General features: G+C 34.7%; 2 protein-coding genes and 1 long non-coding RNA gene across 10 annotated transcripts; all 3 read right to left on the bottom strand.

The window, feature by feature from the left end:
- Positions 1 to 249: 249 nt before the first annotated feature.
- si:ch73-343l4.8 lies at positions 250 to 6,548 on the bottom strand. Of its 2 annotated transcripts, none has more exons than XM_002660579.7 (5): positions 6,352 to 6,548; positions 3,258 to 3,362; positions 3,072 to 3,175; positions 2,895 to 2,998; positions 250 to 2,041 (listed from the first exon to the last, which is right to left on the bottom strand). In XM_002660579.7, the coding sequence occupies exons 1-5, from the start codon at positions 6,416 to 6,418 to the stop codon at positions 1,909 to 1,911; spliced, it is 513 nt and encodes a 170-aa protein (XP_002660625.1). In that variant the 5' UTR covers positions 6,419 to 6,548; the 3' UTR covers positions 250 to 1,908. The 2 variants fall into 2 exon arrangements, with proteins under 2 accessions (XP_002660625.1, XP_073763545.1); XM_073907444.1 differs by having other exon boundaries at positions 3,258 to 3,355; positions 6,260 to 6,468.
- A 2,873-nt stretch (positions 6,549 to 9,421) lies between these two features.
- LOC103909412 (uncharacterized) lies at positions 9,422 to 11,136 on the bottom strand. Of its 7 annotated transcripts, none has more exons than XR_012382817.1 (6): positions 11,055 to 11,136; positions 10,392 to 10,457; positions 10,224 to 10,240; positions 10,036 to 10,112; positions 9,824 to 9,873; positions 9,422 to 9,552 (listed from the first exon to the last, which is right to left on the bottom strand). It is a non-coding gene; the product is annotated as an uncharacterized lncRNA (long non-coding RNA). The 7 variants fall into 7 exon arrangements; XR_012382816.1 differs by having other exon boundaries at positions 10,392 to 10,460; XR_012382815.1 differs by having other exon boundaries at positions 10,192 to 10,240; positions 10,392 to 10,460.
- Positions 11,137 to 12,760: 1,624 nt separating this feature from the next.
- Positions 12,761 to 18,304, bottom strand: LOC100537240 (uncharacterized). Its single transcript, XM_003197757.5, has 5 exons — positions 17,081 to 18,304; positions 16,354 to 16,824; positions 16,169 to 16,272; positions 15,992 to 16,095; positions 12,761 to 14,131 (listed from the first exon to the last, which is right to left on the bottom strand). The coding sequence occupies exons 1-5, from the start codon at positions 17,190 to 17,192 to the stop codon at positions 13,996 to 13,998; spliced, it is 927 nt and encodes a 308-aa protein (XP_003197805.3). The 5' UTR covers positions 17,193 to 18,304; the 3' UTR covers positions 12,761 to 13,995.
- Between the last annotated feature and the right edge of the window lie 106 nt (positions 18,305 to 18,410).

Here is an 18,410-nt window from a genome sequence, read left to right on the forward strand (position 1 = left end):
TTGGTCTGTATAGTCATGCAAACATTTGTATGTAGAGCAAGTAGTTTGACCGTTTTTTGCCGTTTATTATTCCTTGTCATTTCTCCCATAGGCGACTGAAACGGAAGTTCTCTAAGACAATCGCGAAAACAGGCGCACTTCCGCATTTAGGAATAAGGTCAATAGTGCCATCTGAGAACATGTTCAAGATGGAGGAAATGTAAATGTTTATCAGCAACACTTGAAGAAAAATCAAGGTAAATATTGCTTGATGGGTAAATACATTTATTCTACATCATTTCCAAACATGCTGTACCTTTAAAGATGATTTTAAAAACCAAACAAAATTAAGTTAAATCATTTTTTCACAATAAACTGTTGAAATGTCATTTCCATCACCACACACATTTAAAAAAATATTTAAAAAGTTCTCATCACACATTAGAAGTGTATTCACAGTGTATAAGTTCATGCTCTATTTAATATACAAATTCAGTTGATTTATTTTCTAATAAGCTCTTAATCAAATTATTATTACATTTTAGAGTGTGACTGGAGCACAATTCAGCATACAACTAATTTATTTCATTGACAAATGTATAATTATTGTATATATTGTGGAAAGATTGATTAAACTAGATACAAAAATGATTTTAAGTTTTACCTCTTATAGATCTTAAAACAAAATTGTTTAAACTTATGTGGCTGTGTTACGATAATTTTAAACAAGTTTTTTTATTCAACTTTACAAGGCTAAAAGCGCCCGTAATTGAAGAATTGCCCTTAAACAGAGCTCAAAACAATGATATAAGGAGTGCTCAACATTAACATATGTATCATGTAAAATCACAGATAGCCCAATAGTGTGACTCTATAGGCCTATAGGAAAATAGGAAAAAATAAGGAAAAATTGATCTTTAAAATTTTAATTAAGGAAAAATTAATGCATTATATTATTACAAATATTTTTAATAATTTGCTTTCCAAACACAAGTTACTTTATTTAACAGTTTAAAAAAATTATATATCAGAATTAGTAGCCGGCTAAACAGTTCTGTTAAATAATGTTAACATTGTTGCCTTACATAAACTGTAAATACTAAGAATACTACAATATGAAATTTGTGATTACAAGACTTTGTTACATTGGTAATTAATTCTGTATGTCCTCTATGGTGGTAGAAGTTTCCTTCAGTTATCTGTGAGGGGAATTACAAAATTTCCTGTATTGCACATAGTTGTGGGAGAACTTTTCACTAATTTAAAGGTATTTTAGGTTGAGTTATGATCAAACATTTTTATAACATACACGTTATTTTTACACCAATTATTATTATTGAGGTAATGTTGCTTTTATATCTGCACATTTGTTCATTTTAACCCTCCCTATATTGTTTACCACTCTAATTTGAATATTCGGTTATAAATTGCATATACTGTAAGTATATCACTTTAAATTAGCATTAGCAGTATTTAAATGACCGTGAACAGTGTTGCACTTTGATATTCGTTGGCTGCTAATATGATTTCCCTATTTAGAATAAGCAAATAATACTTTTACTGTCTATAAATTATAATATTAAAGAGAAAGTCTGAATGTGTGATTATGGAAGCAACTTTTACTCAATATTATTGTTGTAGAGATAGGAAATTAACCATTCAGGGCTTTTCTAAATTATATAAAGGTATATACATTATATATAGGCCCAATGCCCAACACACCTTTACATCATGTAAATACAAAACATTTATTTTGTACATGATTAATCACAAAAAAAAAAACCAACAACAAAAAAACTAATAATAATGACTCTTTTATACAATTGCCCACACGATGAAATTCTTCGAAACATCAATCAGAAAAGGTACAACAAAAATGACCCATACAGCAAATAATACATGTAAAGTCAATGCAAAGCTGGGTGAAATCTATTTTTCACAAAGGGCTTTAAATGTGAATGTGCATGGGACATCATTCCAGTTCTTCAGGAAGTTTTCTACAGGAACTATAATCACACAGTTTTCACCATTAAGATTGTTGGGCTCACCGTCAACCCAAAACCTGAATAAAAGGAGTCAGATTTTCAGTTTAATCCCAGTCGTTATCCACTCAGAAAATAATAAATGAGGAGCCACATTACCCACATAAAAAATAACACAGTAGTGTTTTTAAACTATACTATAGTAAAGTACAACACTATTAATGTATACATATTTACACATATACATACATACACACATATACATACACACTCACCGGCCACTTTATTAGGTACACCTGCTAGTTAACAAATTTCTCATGGCAGCAGCTCAATGCATTTAGGCATGTAGACATGGTCAAGAAAATCTGTTGCAGTTCAAAGCGAGCATCAGAATAGGAAAGAAAGGTGATTTAAGGGACTTTAAACGTGGCATGGTTGTTATTGCCAGACTGGCTGGTCTGAGTATTTCAGAAACTGCTGATCTACTAGGATTTTCACACACAAACATCTCTGGGGTTTACAGAGAATGTCCTGAAAAAGAGGAAATATCCAGTGAGCGGCAGTTCTGTGGGCGCAAATGCCTTGTTGATGCCAGAGGTCAGAGGAGAATGGCCAGACTGGTTCAGCCTGGTTTAAGCTGGACATAGCTGGTTTTGGCTGGGCTCCCAGCCTGGCTAGGCTGGTCAAGCTGATTTAAGCTGGATTTAGCTGGTCATTTTCCAGCCTGACCAGCTAAAACCAGGCTGGAAATGGCTGGAAACCAGCCTGGAAGTGGCCAAAACCCCTCTAAAACCAGCCTGGTTGACCAGCTAAAACCAGCCAACCAGCCTAGGCTGGTTTAAGCTGGATTTTTCAGCAGGGTGGTCAGTATTATTCTGATAGTCTCAACTTTTTAATGACTAAAACCTTTTCCATGAACGTTTTACCACTTACCCTTGTTTTAGTGGAGAATTATCCACCCATTTCATGTTGCCCTCGATCTCTTCGTCAGTCAAACCGATCCACAGAAAGTCCTCGACAAATGGAGATATGAACCTCTGTGTGTGAATATAAGCAGGATAAGAGTGATTCCTCCCACTCAATAACAAACACATAAACAGAAATACTCACCTGCTTCTCTTCAGTGTTAATAATGACCAGATCAGCTCCACGATCCCTGCAGAACTGCCTGCTCTCAGACCAGCTCATCGTATTATTGGAAATGAAAAACAAACCTGAACAACACACATTTTCACACACTTTTCAAAGCTGTATATGATATTAGCAGCTACTGACACGAAACATATTAGCACTGACCAAGACGATTAGAACCAGCCCGGGTGTGCTGCAGAATGACGAAGACCAGCAGAATTACACAAATAGTGCCGAGAATCACCGTCGCCAACATCAAACAACTGCGTCCTCACAAACACACACACAAAACATCAATTATTAACAGTTCACTGCAAATTATCTCACATTAAAATACAATATGTTTGTAACCATATTTGAATTGATCTGATTCTGTAGTTTTCTACAGCTATAGGGTAATTTATACTTCAATACACTACCATTACTGTAGTAAAAACTGATGTATACCACAGTATTAGTTTATCAGTTCACTATAGTTAACACAACTGTAACTGTTTGCTGTAGCACTGAAGTGTTTACAACACTATGATATAGACCAGGGGTGCCCAAACGTTTTCGTATGAAGGGCCAAAAACCAAATATCATCGACAGCCGTGGGCCGAAGGTGAATATACCAAACTATTTTACATTGAAGTTGCCATCTGTATGACACGGTGGCGCAGTAGGTAGTGCTGTCGCCTCACAGCAAGAAGGTCGCTGGTTTTAGCTTCAGCTGGGTCAGTTGGCATTTCTGTGTGGAGTTTGCATGTTCTCCCCACGTTTGCGTGGGTTTCCTCCGGGTGCTCCGGTTTCCCCCACAGTCCAAAGACATGCGGTACAGGTGAATTGGGTAGGCTAAATTGTCAATAGTGAATGAGTGTGTATGGATGTTTCCCAGAGATGGGTTGCAGCTGGAAGGGCATCTGCTGCAAATAATATATGCTGGATAAGTTGGCAGGTCATTCGGCTGTGGCGACCCCAGATTAATAAAGGGATTAAGCTGAAAAATGAATGAATGAATGCCATGGCCATAATATTTCAAAATAAACAGAAAACATTCATTTAAATAGTATTGACTAACGCAGTATAACTTTTAAAATGATAAATTATTGCAATTAAAACGTAAGCAATTACGTTTGTAACACAGTGGAGTTCAATGTTAAATACAGTCAAGCAGAATCTGCCTTTGACTTGATTTTCTCATCAAGTTTTCTGCATTGCCGGGTGACGGTATGTACATTTGAACAAAATCTGATTAGTTTACACCATTGAATTTTTTTAATATTATATTTTTATTTTCTTAAAGCAACACAGAGCAATACAAAAAGCAACAACAAATATAAAGACAAAAAAGAAAAGGCAAAAAAGGCAAAAGATTTTTTCTTTTTAAAACCATTATTACAACAGTTCCTCCAGTATTATACATGGGTCAACAACGTTAAACTTATACAGTTGAAGTCAGAATTATTAGCCCCCTTTTGATTTTTGATTATTATATTTTTTTTTACATATTTTCCAAATCATGTTTAACAGAGCAAGGAGATTTTGAAAGTATGTCTGATAATTTTTTTTTTTCTGGAGAAAGTCTTATTTGAAATATTTCGACCAGAATAAAAGCAGTTTTTTTTTTTAACCATTGTAAGGTCAATATTATTAGCCTCTTTGAGTTTTATTTTTTTTCTGATAATCTACAGAACAACCCATCATTATACAATAACTTGCCTAATTACCCCTTCTTTCCTAGTTAATCTAATGAACCTAGTTAAGCCTTTAAATGTCACTTTAAGCTGTATAGAAGTGTCTTGAAAATATATAATAAAATATTATTTACTGTCATCATGACAAAGATAAAATAAATCAGTTATTAGAAATGAGTTATTAAAACTATTATTATTAGAAATGTGTTGAAAAAAATCTCTCCATTAAACAGAAATTAGGTCAAAAATAAACAGGGGGCGAATAATTCTGACTTCAACTGTATATCTAGGCCAGTGGGCGCAGGCAATATGGTGATCTTGCAGACGATAACAGGGTTACACCTTTAAACCGCTATCCTGAGCATTTGACGAATAATTAAAAAAGGGTTTCCAGGTGGCCTCGAAGCCGGCAATGTTATCAGAGAGATTGTGTCTTAGTCTCTCTAAATGTAAAGTGGTAGAGAATTCAGAAAACCAGGATTTAAAAACTGGTGTTGATGCCTTTTTCCATAAACAAAGAATCATTTTGTTAACTAACACCATTTCTATATTGCACAAAGTGAGTCAGACCAACCAAAAACAGTGATTGCTGGATCAGGGCCAGGCTCACAAGAATAAGCCTCAGAGTAAAAGTTAAAAATTTTGCTCAAAAGGTTTTGGGCATGACCAAAGAAAGATGTCCTGAAGAGCAGATTCACATGTGTTACATTTAGAGGAGATGGAGGGGTAGAATTCATTAAGCTTAACTCTAGAATAATGAAGCCGATGTACTACTATATATTGGATTAGTTGATGTCTGGAGTTAATGTAACGTATTTATGACCTTGATAGACTTTGGTAATTTGAATGCCTAAATCTTTCTCCCAGGAATCTTTCAAATACAAGGTTGACATGTCAAACGGATCATTAAAAACTCACAACATTTATTTAAAACATTCTCCCTCTCTTCGCAGAATGCATGGCGGGCCAAATCATAGGTTATCGTTGGCCATCTTTGGCCAGCGGGAGCTAGTTTGGGCAATTTTGATATAGACCAGTTCAATGTGCTGATGTCATTGGCCCATGAACATTTTACTGCTTATTAAACTATTTCATAACAGTAACAAGAGGCAATTCAATGTTAAAACAGCTATCATAACATTATTTATCAATATGTGCCTCTTTTTGGATTCTCTGAAGCTATAGAAGTTAAAAATTTAAAACAGGAAATACTTTGGGAACATTGTTTTTGTCCACATCTATCAAATGGTTCAATTTGAGTTCAAGAACACTAACACTTTGGTTCAATAACACTAAAATAAGTCCCTGTTGTATTGTTGTTTTTGTGTAAAATACTTTTTTTTTTTTAAATCTACCCTGAAATCCAGTCTTTAAATAATACACTCTTTTCAAAATGACAGATGCTGAATTTCAGTACAATAAAACATCTAAACAAAAATATATGAACAGAAACGTAACTTCATGTTTATACACTTAATCAGAATTATTCACCTATTCTTCAGCAAAAATTATTCAGCTTGTTTGCATCTGTTTCTGCTCTGCGGACACAATCTCTGCTTCACACTGAATCTTTATTTGCTTACTGTTTTGTTGAGCTTTTCCTTCATCTTTGACATCTTCAACATTTTCATAAATGGTGTCCATCTCCATGATGTCCACGTAAGATGATGTTCACAGATGAGATGATCTTCAGAATGAGGAGTGTGTAGCCTTTTAAAATAGTGGAAGTGACAAACCACATCCGAATTCAATGCCCCACCTGATTACAAAACCCTAGAATAAGGTATCAAATGACGTGCTTATGAGATGTTTCAGTGTCAACGTTTTTTTTTTTTTTGTCTTCTTTGAACTAAATCAATCGACTACAAATAATGTTATAGAAGTAATCACCCTCATCTTTAGAAAATATAAAACATTTATTACAAGAAAACACTCATAAATATTACGTCAATGACAAAAAACTAATTTGACCCTTTTTAATCCTCCCCACCATTGCACATCCATCAGATGTTTGAGTCATTCTGGCCAAAAATATAGCTTAATTTTACATCCATACGTAATTTTAAATATATTTTTTTGCCAGAATGACACAAACATCTGATGGATTTGCAATGGTGGGGGAGATTAAAAAGGGTAAAACTAGTTTTATCCATATATATGTGTTTGTGTGTGTGTGTGTGGTATGTATAATACATTTTTGCCCTTGTTTTTTTCATTCATTCATTCATTCATTCATTCATTCATTTTCTTGTCGGCTTAGTCCCTTTATTAATCCGGGGTCGCCACAGCGGAATGAACCGCCAACTTATCCAGCAAGTTTTTGTGCAGCGGATGCCCTTCCAGCCGCAACCCATCTCTGGGAAACATCCACACACACTCTCATACACTACGGACAATTTAGCCTACCCAATTCCCCTGTACCGCATGTCTTTGGACTGTGGGGGAAACCGGAGCACCCGGAGGAAACCCACGCGAAGGCAGGGAGAACATGCAAATTCCACACAGAAACGCCAACTGAGCCGAGGTTCGAATCAGCGACCTTGTTTTTTTTTTTTTTTTTTTTTTTATGGAATATATTTTAAATGTATTTAAAATCATTAGAATATATTTTTCCTAAGTATCTTCTAATAAAACTTCACTAATGTATGATTGGAGGAATATTTTTATGTAATAATGCCTAAAACCTCTAAAAGTTGTTTTCCTGTTAGTTAAAGCCCGTTTTCCGATAAACTTCACTGTGTAAGAACAATCTGATCCTTTCTGACATTAACGTGCTTATCATTTCCTAATCTGTGCTTCCTCATTTCGTTTCCTTACTTGAGAAATCGTAAATATTAGGAAATCAAGCCTCGTGAGCTCTGAACTGTGAAACTTCAGGCTTCTGCTGATTGTTGCGGGAAAATAAAAATCGACAAGAGCTCCATCTGCTGGAGAGTTTGTGTTTCAACTGAACTGCGGATTAAACATTTATTTATTTAGGATATTTAAACTCAAAATGTCCCCAAATACTTTTTGCTGTCTGAAGCCATTCTTCTAGCCATAGTTATCTGCTGAGCTCATTAAGTCAGCTTTATTTCAGTAGAACTTTTTACAGTGTAGATTCAGGTTGAATCAATGCATCATTTTTACAAATGAAAAATGCAGTGGCCTTGTTGTTGTTGTTGTTGTTGTTGTTATTTCACAAGTTGCTAGCAAATATCAGGCCAAGATTCCTGACTGAAGATGATGCCTTTATTGAACATCAAAGTTTTTTTTTTGTCCAGTAAGCACAAAAACTATTAATTTTAGTATTGAAATGTTATTGTCATTAGGGCCAGACAGAATCTGCAGACATTTGTTGCTGTTTTCTGCTGAGAATTTTGCAACAAAAATCTGTGGATTATGCGGAATGATTTTAGGAGTATCATTACTAAAAACTTGATACATGATATAAAACATTTTTAACTTTTATTTAATGTTTACAATGCAAATACAATTAGATCCACTTATTTGCTAAACAAAGCAAGTCTCACATAATATATCTACCAAAAGACAACAAATTACTTCACAAACTGTATTGTAAATAAATCATTTGAACATTTTAAAATTATTATTATTTTATCACAATAATATTAGTGAAAATAATTTAGAAACTAATTAAATATAAATGTATACACATTTACACATGTAAATACATAGGCATAGAATGATAGGCTAAAAATCTACGTATTTCTGCGTGCACAGATTCCGTGTCGGCCTACTCGTCATCCAATTTTAATAAAAGCTAGACAATCTATTTGTATTATTATTAATAGGGTATATGCCGAGCTAGTGCTGTTCCCATGCTGATACACTTCCGGGGCCTGTTTCAGTAAGGAGGTTCAAACAACTCAGAGTTTAAACTTGAACTCTGAGTTGATTTACCGAGAGATTAAAAACTCAGAGTTTTCGGTTTCAGAATAGCTGATCTGAGTTGGGTCAATCAACTTCGAGTAGACCAACTCAGAGTTAAGCGCGCACACCGTGACTTTAAAAAGGCATTATCAATGGAGCGCAGACATTACGAGTGACTATGGCAATATCCCAACAAACACATTTACGTTGTAGCGATGTCTGCACAACGTTGTATTTTTTCAAAGGCAACGTTGCCGCTTACGTGCTCGCTACATTGTCACAACGTAGAAATGTAAGACGTGAGAAGGCTGTAGCAACGTTGTCGTGCGACATTCAGCAACCGCGAGGCGGCGTTCTTACTACTTGTATTAATATTTTTTGTGGCAGTTTATCAATACTGCCTAGAATACAGGATAAGCAGCAATTCTTTTCCAGTATTGCTTAATATGAAATATTGTTCATTTATTTTTCCTATTTAATTTAACAACTGCATGTGTAAACTTTAAAGTGTTTAAAATAACACACAAATGAATATAATCAAACTTTTTATTATATATTTCACAACATTTAATACATACAGTACACATCTAATTTTAAGCAAACAGTATAAAGTTTATATATATATATATATATATATATATATATATATATATATATATATATATATATATATATATATATATATATATATATAATTAAACTAAAGGGTAAACAAACAAGAAAAGTAAACAAGAAATCATTAAAATGTAAATATACATATAAATAAATATATAAATTAAAATTCAGACACTGGGCAGTGAAGCTCTGGACTGGAGAATACAGCAGACCGGGGAGCGCAGCTGAAGACCAGTCGTAGTTGTTGGTATGGAGAAAGCAGTCAGAGGAAGAAACAAATCCAACAGATAATCCAGCTTCAGAGATCCAGAGTAGACAAATGTCAAAATAGGCAGTGAACAAGAGAGGACAGATGGAAACGACTATGACTAGCAAGTTATTGAAGTTTCAGACATTTATTGTAATTTCATTATATAAAATCTCCAGTGAGTAATTATGTAGCCTACTTTATTTTAATGCTTTAATAATATATCATATACCAAAATTACATACAATTCAATAAATTTAGAGATACAGGGAAAACAGGTTTGAGTTAACAGAAGTCAGAGTTAGTCTCCCAATACTTACTTAAATTATGAGAAGAGAAAGAACAGGCCCTGTAGTTGTGGCGTTGCTCACTGTAAATGAAATGTTAAAATTAGTGTCATTGCAATAACAGCTGTACAAAATAATAAAGTAATTTTTCATAAGCATGATCTATTTTCCACATTATGAACATGCTGTTTTAGGTAACAATACTACATTTATTATGATAGTAAATAGAGTAGTATACTTCTTACCTCATTCAATTATTCTTTCCATAGATCAGGAATTACAGCAACACTGATCTGAGGTGAATTCAACAGCTGAAAAAATTCTGAAAGACAAGTTACATAAGTAATTTGAAAACAACAGTGAGTGGTTAAACAATAGAGTTTTATGCAACTTACACATACTTAAAATCCAGAAATTATCAATAGAAGATTACCTCCATGTGAAAATAGCCTGTTGAGCAAAGAAACGAGTGGGTTTTAAATAAAACATCAAAAGATAAATCAAAATAGAAATTTAGACTAGCAGACCTTTTTATTAATATCTATATTAATCAGGCATATGAACATCAACTTATATACTTTAACTTATAGGGATAGCTCACCCAAAACTGACAATTCTGCCATTTAGCCTCATCCTTTATTTGATCCAAACTTATTTAGCTTTTTTTCTGCTAAACAATAAAAAAGATGTATTAAATAAAGCTGGAAAACTGTAACTATTTAATTAGTGTTTTCTTACTATGAAAGCAAATGCTTACAGTCTTTAGTGTTCAATAGAATAAAGAAACTTAAAGGTTTGGAATCACTTAGGCTATTATTTACAGGGCAAATAATTTGTGAGTACATATCATTTTTGAGTGAACTGTTCCTTTAACGGGACGCAAACTGCACAGAGATGTTTTGTATTTAAAAGTTATTTTGTGTGTTTTGTAAAAAGTGGGTCGGCTCGTGTGATAAAGTATCATACTGACTGATCACTATGGATATGGAAAAAACTGAACTTCAAAAACATTATTTTCCATTTGACTAAAGACTAAGCGTAGGTAAATAATCAGGAAATGTTTTATCGAAAGATTTAACATAATGATTTTAATGTTGTTGCCGTCCGTGAACGGAATGCTGAAATGTTACTCGCTCGTAATAACTTCATTACGGCTTTTGTGTGTGTGTAATGTTGGAACAGATTGTTGTCGAAATCGTAGGTTTGTTTGAATATTCACGATTTACGTATCTTATTTAGCAAGAAGAAATAAAACAATACTCACGTCTCCTCGGTCGTTGATGAATGAGACGACGGCTTGTTGAAATTTAAACTGATTCAGCTGTGACCAGTAAATGTTGTACAGTGGTTGTCCACGCCACATAAGCACAACCTAAAGTATGCGGCCCTCGTGATGTTTAAATGGCAACCTTATGACATCGTTGTGACAACGTTTAGCAACAACGTAGAATCCTCAACCTTTTTGCAAGGTTGGTACAACGTTGTAGGAAGGTCGCTACGTTGAGGCAACGTTGTGTGTTTGTTGGGATCTTATAAAAGAGATCACCATTTCTTTCTCCGGCTGAACTTGATGTTCTCATGCAAAGTTATAGCAAATATGAGCTTATATATTTGAAAAGAAGCAGCCATCAGTGAAGAAGAGACAGTTAGCGTGGAAAACAGCTGCTCAAGTTAATGCCTAATTTCACTTTTTAAGAACTTAAATATTTAAGTATAATAAAATAAGTAATGTAATTTGTGACGTTTATATATTTTTTTCTGAACTTTTTTTTATACATTTATTAGTTTTAAATGATTTAACAGTGCACTTGTGTGTCTGCCTTTTTATTGATCAAGTGATATAGGTTAATATAACATTTAGAAGGTAAGCAGTACTAAAAATTATTTTTAGAAAGAATAATAATCCCATTAATCTAGTTACAGTGCATATCGAAGGTGAATTTAATTTAATTATTTATAAAAAAAAAGGATAAGCCATTCTCGTACAGTTCTTCTGTGTGTGACTAAAATGTAGGCAATAGCTATGTTTCCATCCAAATATATTACATAAATGTATGTGCAAAACTGGAATATTGCATAAAAGATCCGAATAAAATTCCATCCAACGAGTCAAAGAGAAAAAAAATCGTCACTTCCTGATTAAACTGGCACCAAATATCAACAGTAAAAGCAGAATTTACTGTGGTAGAAGAAGCTGCGTCAATTAATTCTTTATTTAGCCTAATTAATGTACTTGCGCCTCGATGTCAGAAGACAACGCTGAAACACAATAAACACGTGGGGGCGTCTGAAGCCATGAGACGCGGAGACTCTTGACACGCACCAGACGCTCGGAGGTAATTAATAATATACACTAATACTGAAACAGTTAAGGCATTTTAGAATGACTAAAACAATATTTAAGACGTGTTACAGTGTGCTCAGCCTGCTGGGTTGTTCATTTACACACATTTTCATTATCATATGATCATGATCTTTTTTTTTAATGTACATGCTGTAATTTGTTCAGTAAAAGTGTTTCCATCGTCGTTTATGCGCAAATTTTCTATCAAATAAAAGTTTATCCTACTCAGTTATGCGCGTTTTTTATGCATATTTTAAAAAGTTATGTGCATCATGACGTTTTTATCAATCGTTTTTATGCACGTATCCAAAATAAGCATAAAAATAGGTGGGTGGAAACGTAAGGCTAAGGCGAGAAATACCGCTTCATCTTTAAAAAAGGGGAGGAGACCGACAGAAACTCTGAGTTTAGAGAATAAAACCTGCTTCTGACCAGGTTAGATTCACAGAGTAAGTTACCACAGTAACTGACTCTGAGTTAAAGTTACCTCTCTTTCAGAAACAGGCTTGACTTACCCTGCTTTCTCGAGTTTAACAAACCTGCCATTTTGAAACGGAAAACCCAGAGTTTCTCTCATTTCAGGGTTAAAATACTCTGAGTTTTCAGTTAACCTCCTTTCTGAAACAGGCCCCCGGTGACCTGTTATTGTGAACTTTTTCTCATTTTATACGGTTCCTTATACAGCATCGATGTTGTAATGTCATTAAAATACATTCAGTTAAATAAACTTTAGCATTTATTTAGTTACTCAAGCGTAAAACGAGACAAAAAGCTGTTTACTCGCACGCGCTCGTCAGAATCAGCAGGTTAGCGCAGAAGCTCCATTAAATATACTGGGGTAAAATAAATGCTCATATTATAAAGACATGGCGGGGGAAATGTGATTTAATGCAGTGCTTCTTGTACAATCTGAGACCCACTTTATATTAGATATCACTCAGCTAGTGGAGATCGCTGATTTTTGAAGAAAACAGACCTTAAACGCACCGGATTTTGCATTGCCATTCAATTCGCCGGAAACGATTAACCCAGGCTACTGGCAAATTAAAAGTCCTATTAGCATGCTTCAGCATATACCCCATTAAATAATGTCCTCATTCACTTGCTCCAAACCTGTTCGAGTTATCTTCAGAAGGAAGATATTCTGAAGAATGCTGGAAAAAAGCATTCATTAAATTCCAGAGTATTTTTAGTTTCTACTAAGGATGTCAGCAGCTACTGAATGTCAATAGCTGCTTTGTTTCTAGCATTCTGTATCTTGTTTGGTGTTCAAGGGGAGAAATTCATTCCTAAAACTGTCAAACCACTTGAGTGAGAAAACAATTATTGTTTATTATTATCTATGTATGCAAATCACACGATTTGTTCAAAAAACAAGAATATATTTCCAATGTTTCCTATTTAGAGTTTAGTACATGTAGGGCTTCTCATATTAAGGTGAGCATGTGCTAAATGACAGAAGCAAGTGCACTTGATTTTGAGTTTCTCTTCCTCTCTGTTTCCTTCAGTCAGCTAAAGCAGCTCTCTACTGCATCCTGCTGGCTGGAGGAAAACTCTCATAGACATCCATCAAGTGCATCAAATCAAAACTTTATTGTGATGATGATGAAGCAGTTAAACTCAAAAGCATCTCACACACTCGATATTAGAATATGATATAAAATAGTACAATGAAAAAGATGTTGGCGTATCACAGCAAAGACAAAATAATGGCAGCTAAATGCATTTTTTATCTGAATATCCACTGCTGATGCGGCAAGGAAAAGTACATTTAAAGGCATAAATGATATTTGTAAGCAGGTTATGTCAAAGATGCTAATGATCATTTTACTAATTATTTTATAACAAGACTGAATGAACCCTATTTCTCACAAATGCCTTTTTTCCCTCTTGAGCACGGTTCGTCATTCCAGTTGTTCAGGACGGGTCGTGTAGGCGTCAGTTCAACACAGTCTTCATTTACACCTGCATTATTCGGCTCACCACTGGCCCAGAACCTGAATAACATGTATCAGATTTATGTATCACTCAAATCACAATGTAAAAACCCTGGTATACTTCAAACAAAATACTTTTTATTTCTTTATTTATAGACAAAAAAGGCTGAGTGATGCTTTACTGTTTTATACACTCGGACACCCCCATGGTGTAGTAGGTGGGGTTGTAAATGTGTCACGTTGCGCAATGATGGCGGATGAGAGTGTTATAACCATTTTTTAAGAAAGTGTTCTTTAATCTAGTTATCTAGTAATTAAGACTTGTTTGTGTTTCGTTAAAATCATGGGCATTGCTAGGCCTGTTTTGGGGGGGCTGTAGCTGTTATCATTCAGATCGTGAAATATGTGAAGTAGCCTGTAAGTAAAAAAATAATAATAATAAAATAAAATTATATATATATATATATATATATATATATATATATATATATATATATATATATATATATATAAAATATATATATATATATATATATATATATATATATATATATATATATATATATATATATATATATATATTTATTTATTTATTTATTTATATGTGTACCATTTAATTAGAAAAGTGGCAGTTTATTTATTTAATACAAAAAATGCACTTGAATATAGAAAGTAGTTTTACTACAGTAAACAGGTGGGTTGAGCCTATTTGCCTATTTGGCTTACTCAGCTTATGTAATACAGTGGAATACAACTATACAACCCTACCATATTAAACAAACATTTTTAAGTGTATTACTATTGAATTACTACTTATAAATGTAATATTTTGCTTTATATATATATATATATATATATATATATATATATATATATATATATATATATATGTATATATATATATATGTATGTGTGTGTGTGTGTGTGTGTGTGTGTGTGTGTGTGTGTATATATATATATATACATACAGTTGAAGTCAGAATTATTAGAACACCTGAAATATTAAGGCCCCTGTTTATTTTTTCCCCAGTTTCTGTTTAACAGAGGGAAGATTGTTTCAGCACATTTCTAAGCATAATAGTTTTAAAGGTTCAGGACACCCTGGATAACTTTTTTTTTAATATTAACAGATTTGTATGTGTTGAGCATCAGTTAAGACAATGTTAGCACCTGTCAGCTTTAATTGTGGTTTATATTTTAAATATTTTATAAACTTATATATAAATTGTGTGTTTATACAGACAGCTTGTTATAGCCTCCCCCCTAAAATATAACACTGTATATGGAAAGCATCATTAATGCACCGAGATATCGTATTGAACCGAATCGAAGGCATGATAATCATAACTGAACTGAACCGTGAGACCAGTATAGGTTCACACCTCTAATCAAAAGTGGCTGATCTGTTCGGTGAAATATTTAACCCTGTGTCACTGCATCCAAAACCACTAAACCGATACAAAGAAATCTCCACTGTGCTGAGCGAGATCTTCTTACTTAACAGCGCATCATCGATGACGTAACCCTGCTCAGGTGCGAATGCAACATAAGTGTGGGCTGTTGGGGGAGACAGGAGGGGGAACAAGCGTGCTTCGACCCGGTTCAGGGCAACAGTACATAGTGTGAGTACACCATAATAAAAGGACTAAGCAAAAAATCAAATGAATGAGAAAGTTGAGTTGATGAGCTGTTTGAACTGCGGAAATTATATAAAAAAGAACTTAGTTTGGGCCAGATGTTATCCGTAATGTCAATTCAGCTTGTTTTTTATTTATTTTAAAGTATACCGTGGCCTCGACATGCACTTAAACATGAAGCACAATATTGTAAACATGTTTAATGATGATTCAATGAGAGATAAGCTCTTCTCAAATCAAGTAGCAACTATCATATAAATGCACTTTCTGGTTGTTGACTTACCCTTGATTCAGTGGTGAATAATCCACCCACTTCATGGTGCCCTCAGTCTGTGTGTCAGACAAGCCAATCCATGAGTCATCCTTGACTACTGAAGATATGAACCTCTGTGTGTGAATAAACAGAAGGATAAGTGTGATTTCTCTCATTCAATAGTAAATAGTCAATAATCAAACTCACCTGCTTCTCTTCACTCTTAATAATGACCAGATCACCTCCATGATTCCTGCAGAACTGTCTGCTGTCAGACCAGCTCTTCTCCTCAGTGGACATTAACAAGAAAACTGAACAACACACACATTCATATCCTTTTCAAAACTGGACTGCAAATGATAAAGTAACTATTATATCAGATTAGCACTGACCATATTGAGAATAAGCCTTCTTCAGTTCATCACTCAGTGACGTGACTCTGTTCTCCAGCTCCAGTTTCTTCTGACTCAGAGAGTTAGAGTTGTTCTGTAACTGGCTCTTCTGAGCACTGAGATCATCGACACTGGTCTCCAGCTGCTGTTTCTTCAGACTCAGAGAGTTGTATTTGGTCTCCAGCTGGTGTTTCTCCAGACTCAGAGAGTTGTATTTGGTCTCCAGCTGGTGTTTCTCCAGACTCATAGAGTTGTATTTTTCTTCCAGCTGGTGTTTGTCAGTCTTCAGATCAGTGTTGTCGTGCTGTAAGCTGCTGATGGTGTGATTGAGCTCTTCAACTGTGTTCTTGTAAGTCTTTAACAGCTCTCTCTCTGCTGTGATGCTGATGTGCTGCAGTGTGATGAAGAGCAGCAGAAGAGCACAGATGAACCCCACAAACACCAACAACACCATCACACATCTGCATCTTCCTGAAAAACAAACACAGAAACACACAGATATCAGTGAAAAACTCTTAGAAACTCAGTTTCAGTCTTTTAATATTCTTTCTTAGATTCTGTAGCTAAAGTTTTTATATGCTAGCAAAGTTGCTATATGAAAATGCAAACAATAGCGTGAAGACAACGCAAATACAACACTAATAATACATTTAACATTAGTGTAGTTCTAAATTTCTCATTTCCTCATCCGAGACACCATTTCTGTTCACAGTTCATTTCTTCTTACCGTGTTCTCGATCTTTTTCTTCATCCTGGTTGTGATTGTGTGTTTGAGGTCCAGTCGAGTCCTGAAAATCTCCACACTGAATATTTTCATAAATGTCCTCTGAATCCATCATTTTCTAGTATGTCGTGCTCTTGGATGACAGATGCCGTCAATGTAGTTGTGGTTTTAAATGGCAGATGCTGTTCTTAAATACTGTTAACTCGAACAAGGAAGTTTAATTTCACACCCATCAACCAATAACATCGACAACACAAACAACTCTGCAGACTCATGTGAGGCTCATGTTTGTGTACTGTACAATCAACTTATTATCAGCTTCAAAAGCCAACAAGAAGAATCTTTGACACTTAAACAGGCCCTGTCACAAGTCCCTTATTGTTATTTGAAAACTACAGTAAAGTGTGCAGAAGCAGGCCTGGAAATAAACTCTGAGTTCCAGAGCTGAAAATGGCTGCTACTGCATGAATGAGGAAGTGACCATCGCGTGAAGTTTCTCATGGCCTTTTCATCGTGGTAAAACCACTTCTATTTAGTTTGAACTTTAACTACAGTTAAGATGAGATATCTGATCTAAAACATTGCTGCATCATGTATGTCTGAATAAACTGCATATTTTCCATGTTGATCATTCATTCATTTTATTTTTTGCATGGTCCCTTTATTAATCAGGGGTCACCACTGCGGAATAAACCGCCAACTTATCCAGCATATGTTTTACACAGCGGATGCATTTCATCTGCAACCCATCACTGGGAAACATCCATACACTCTCATTCACACACATACACTATGGACAATTTAGCTTACCCAATTCACCTGTACCATATGTATTTGGACTTGTGGGGGAAACTGGAGCACCCAGAGGAAAGCCACACCAACACGGTGAGAACATGTAAACTCCACACAGAAATGCCAACTGACTCAGCTGAGGTTCGAACCAGCGACCTTCTTGCTGTGAGGCGACAGCACTACCTACTGTGCCACTAGGTTGCCCATATTGATCATCATCAGAGAATTAAAGGCTGGAGGAGCTTGAACTCGAGCAGTTTTCATTTCCTGATGCCTCTGCTGGTGTGTACTTTTTCTCTACAGACATGCTGACTGCAAAAAAATGTTTTTTATAATGCTATTTCAACTCAAAATGTCCCCAAATGGCATGTAGAAACGAATGTTACTTGTTTTTAAAGCTTGTGTATTAATAAAAAAAATGTTTTGACAATAGTCAGGCCTTTCAAAAGAGTGTGTTTATATCAGCCTGATCTCACGAGAAAACGTAAGTATTTTACGTTTTGCCAGTTTAGTGGCTAATTCGTACGAATTCGTACGAGTT

This window comes from Danio rerio, chromosome 1 (assembly GCF_049306965.1).
Source record: "Danio rerio strain Tuebingen ecotype United States chromosome 1, GRCz12tu, whole genome shotgun sequence".
Taxonomy (NCBI): Eukaryota; Metazoa; Chordata; class Actinopteri; order Cypriniformes; family Danionidae; genus Danio; species Danio rerio.

Coding starts and splice junctions, on each gene's coding strand:
- si:ch73-343l4.8 (XM_002660579.7), bottom strand. CDS start 6,418: ATGGAGATGGACACCATTTATGAAAATGTTGAAGATGTCAAAGATGAA. Junction 3,363..6,351: donor AGGAAAAGCTCAACAAAACA/GTAAGCAAATAA, acceptor TGTGTTTGTGAG/GACGCAGTTGTTTGATGTTG. Junction 3,176..3,257: donor GGCTGGTTCTAATCGTCTTG/GTCAGTGCTAAT, acceptor TGTGTTGTTCAG/GTTTGTTTTTCATTTCCAAT.
- LOC100537240 (XM_003197757.5), bottom strand. CDS start 17,192: ATGATGGATTCAGAGGACATTTATGAAAATATTCAGTGTGGAGATTTT. Junction 16,273..16,353: donor GAAGGCTTATTCTCAATATG/GTCAGTGCTAAT, acceptor TGTGTTGTTCAG/TTTTCTTGTTAATGTCCACT. Junction 14,132..15,991: donor TATTCACCACTGAATCAAGG/GTAAGTCAACAA, acceptor CATGTTATTCAG/GTTCTGGGCCAGTGGTGAGC.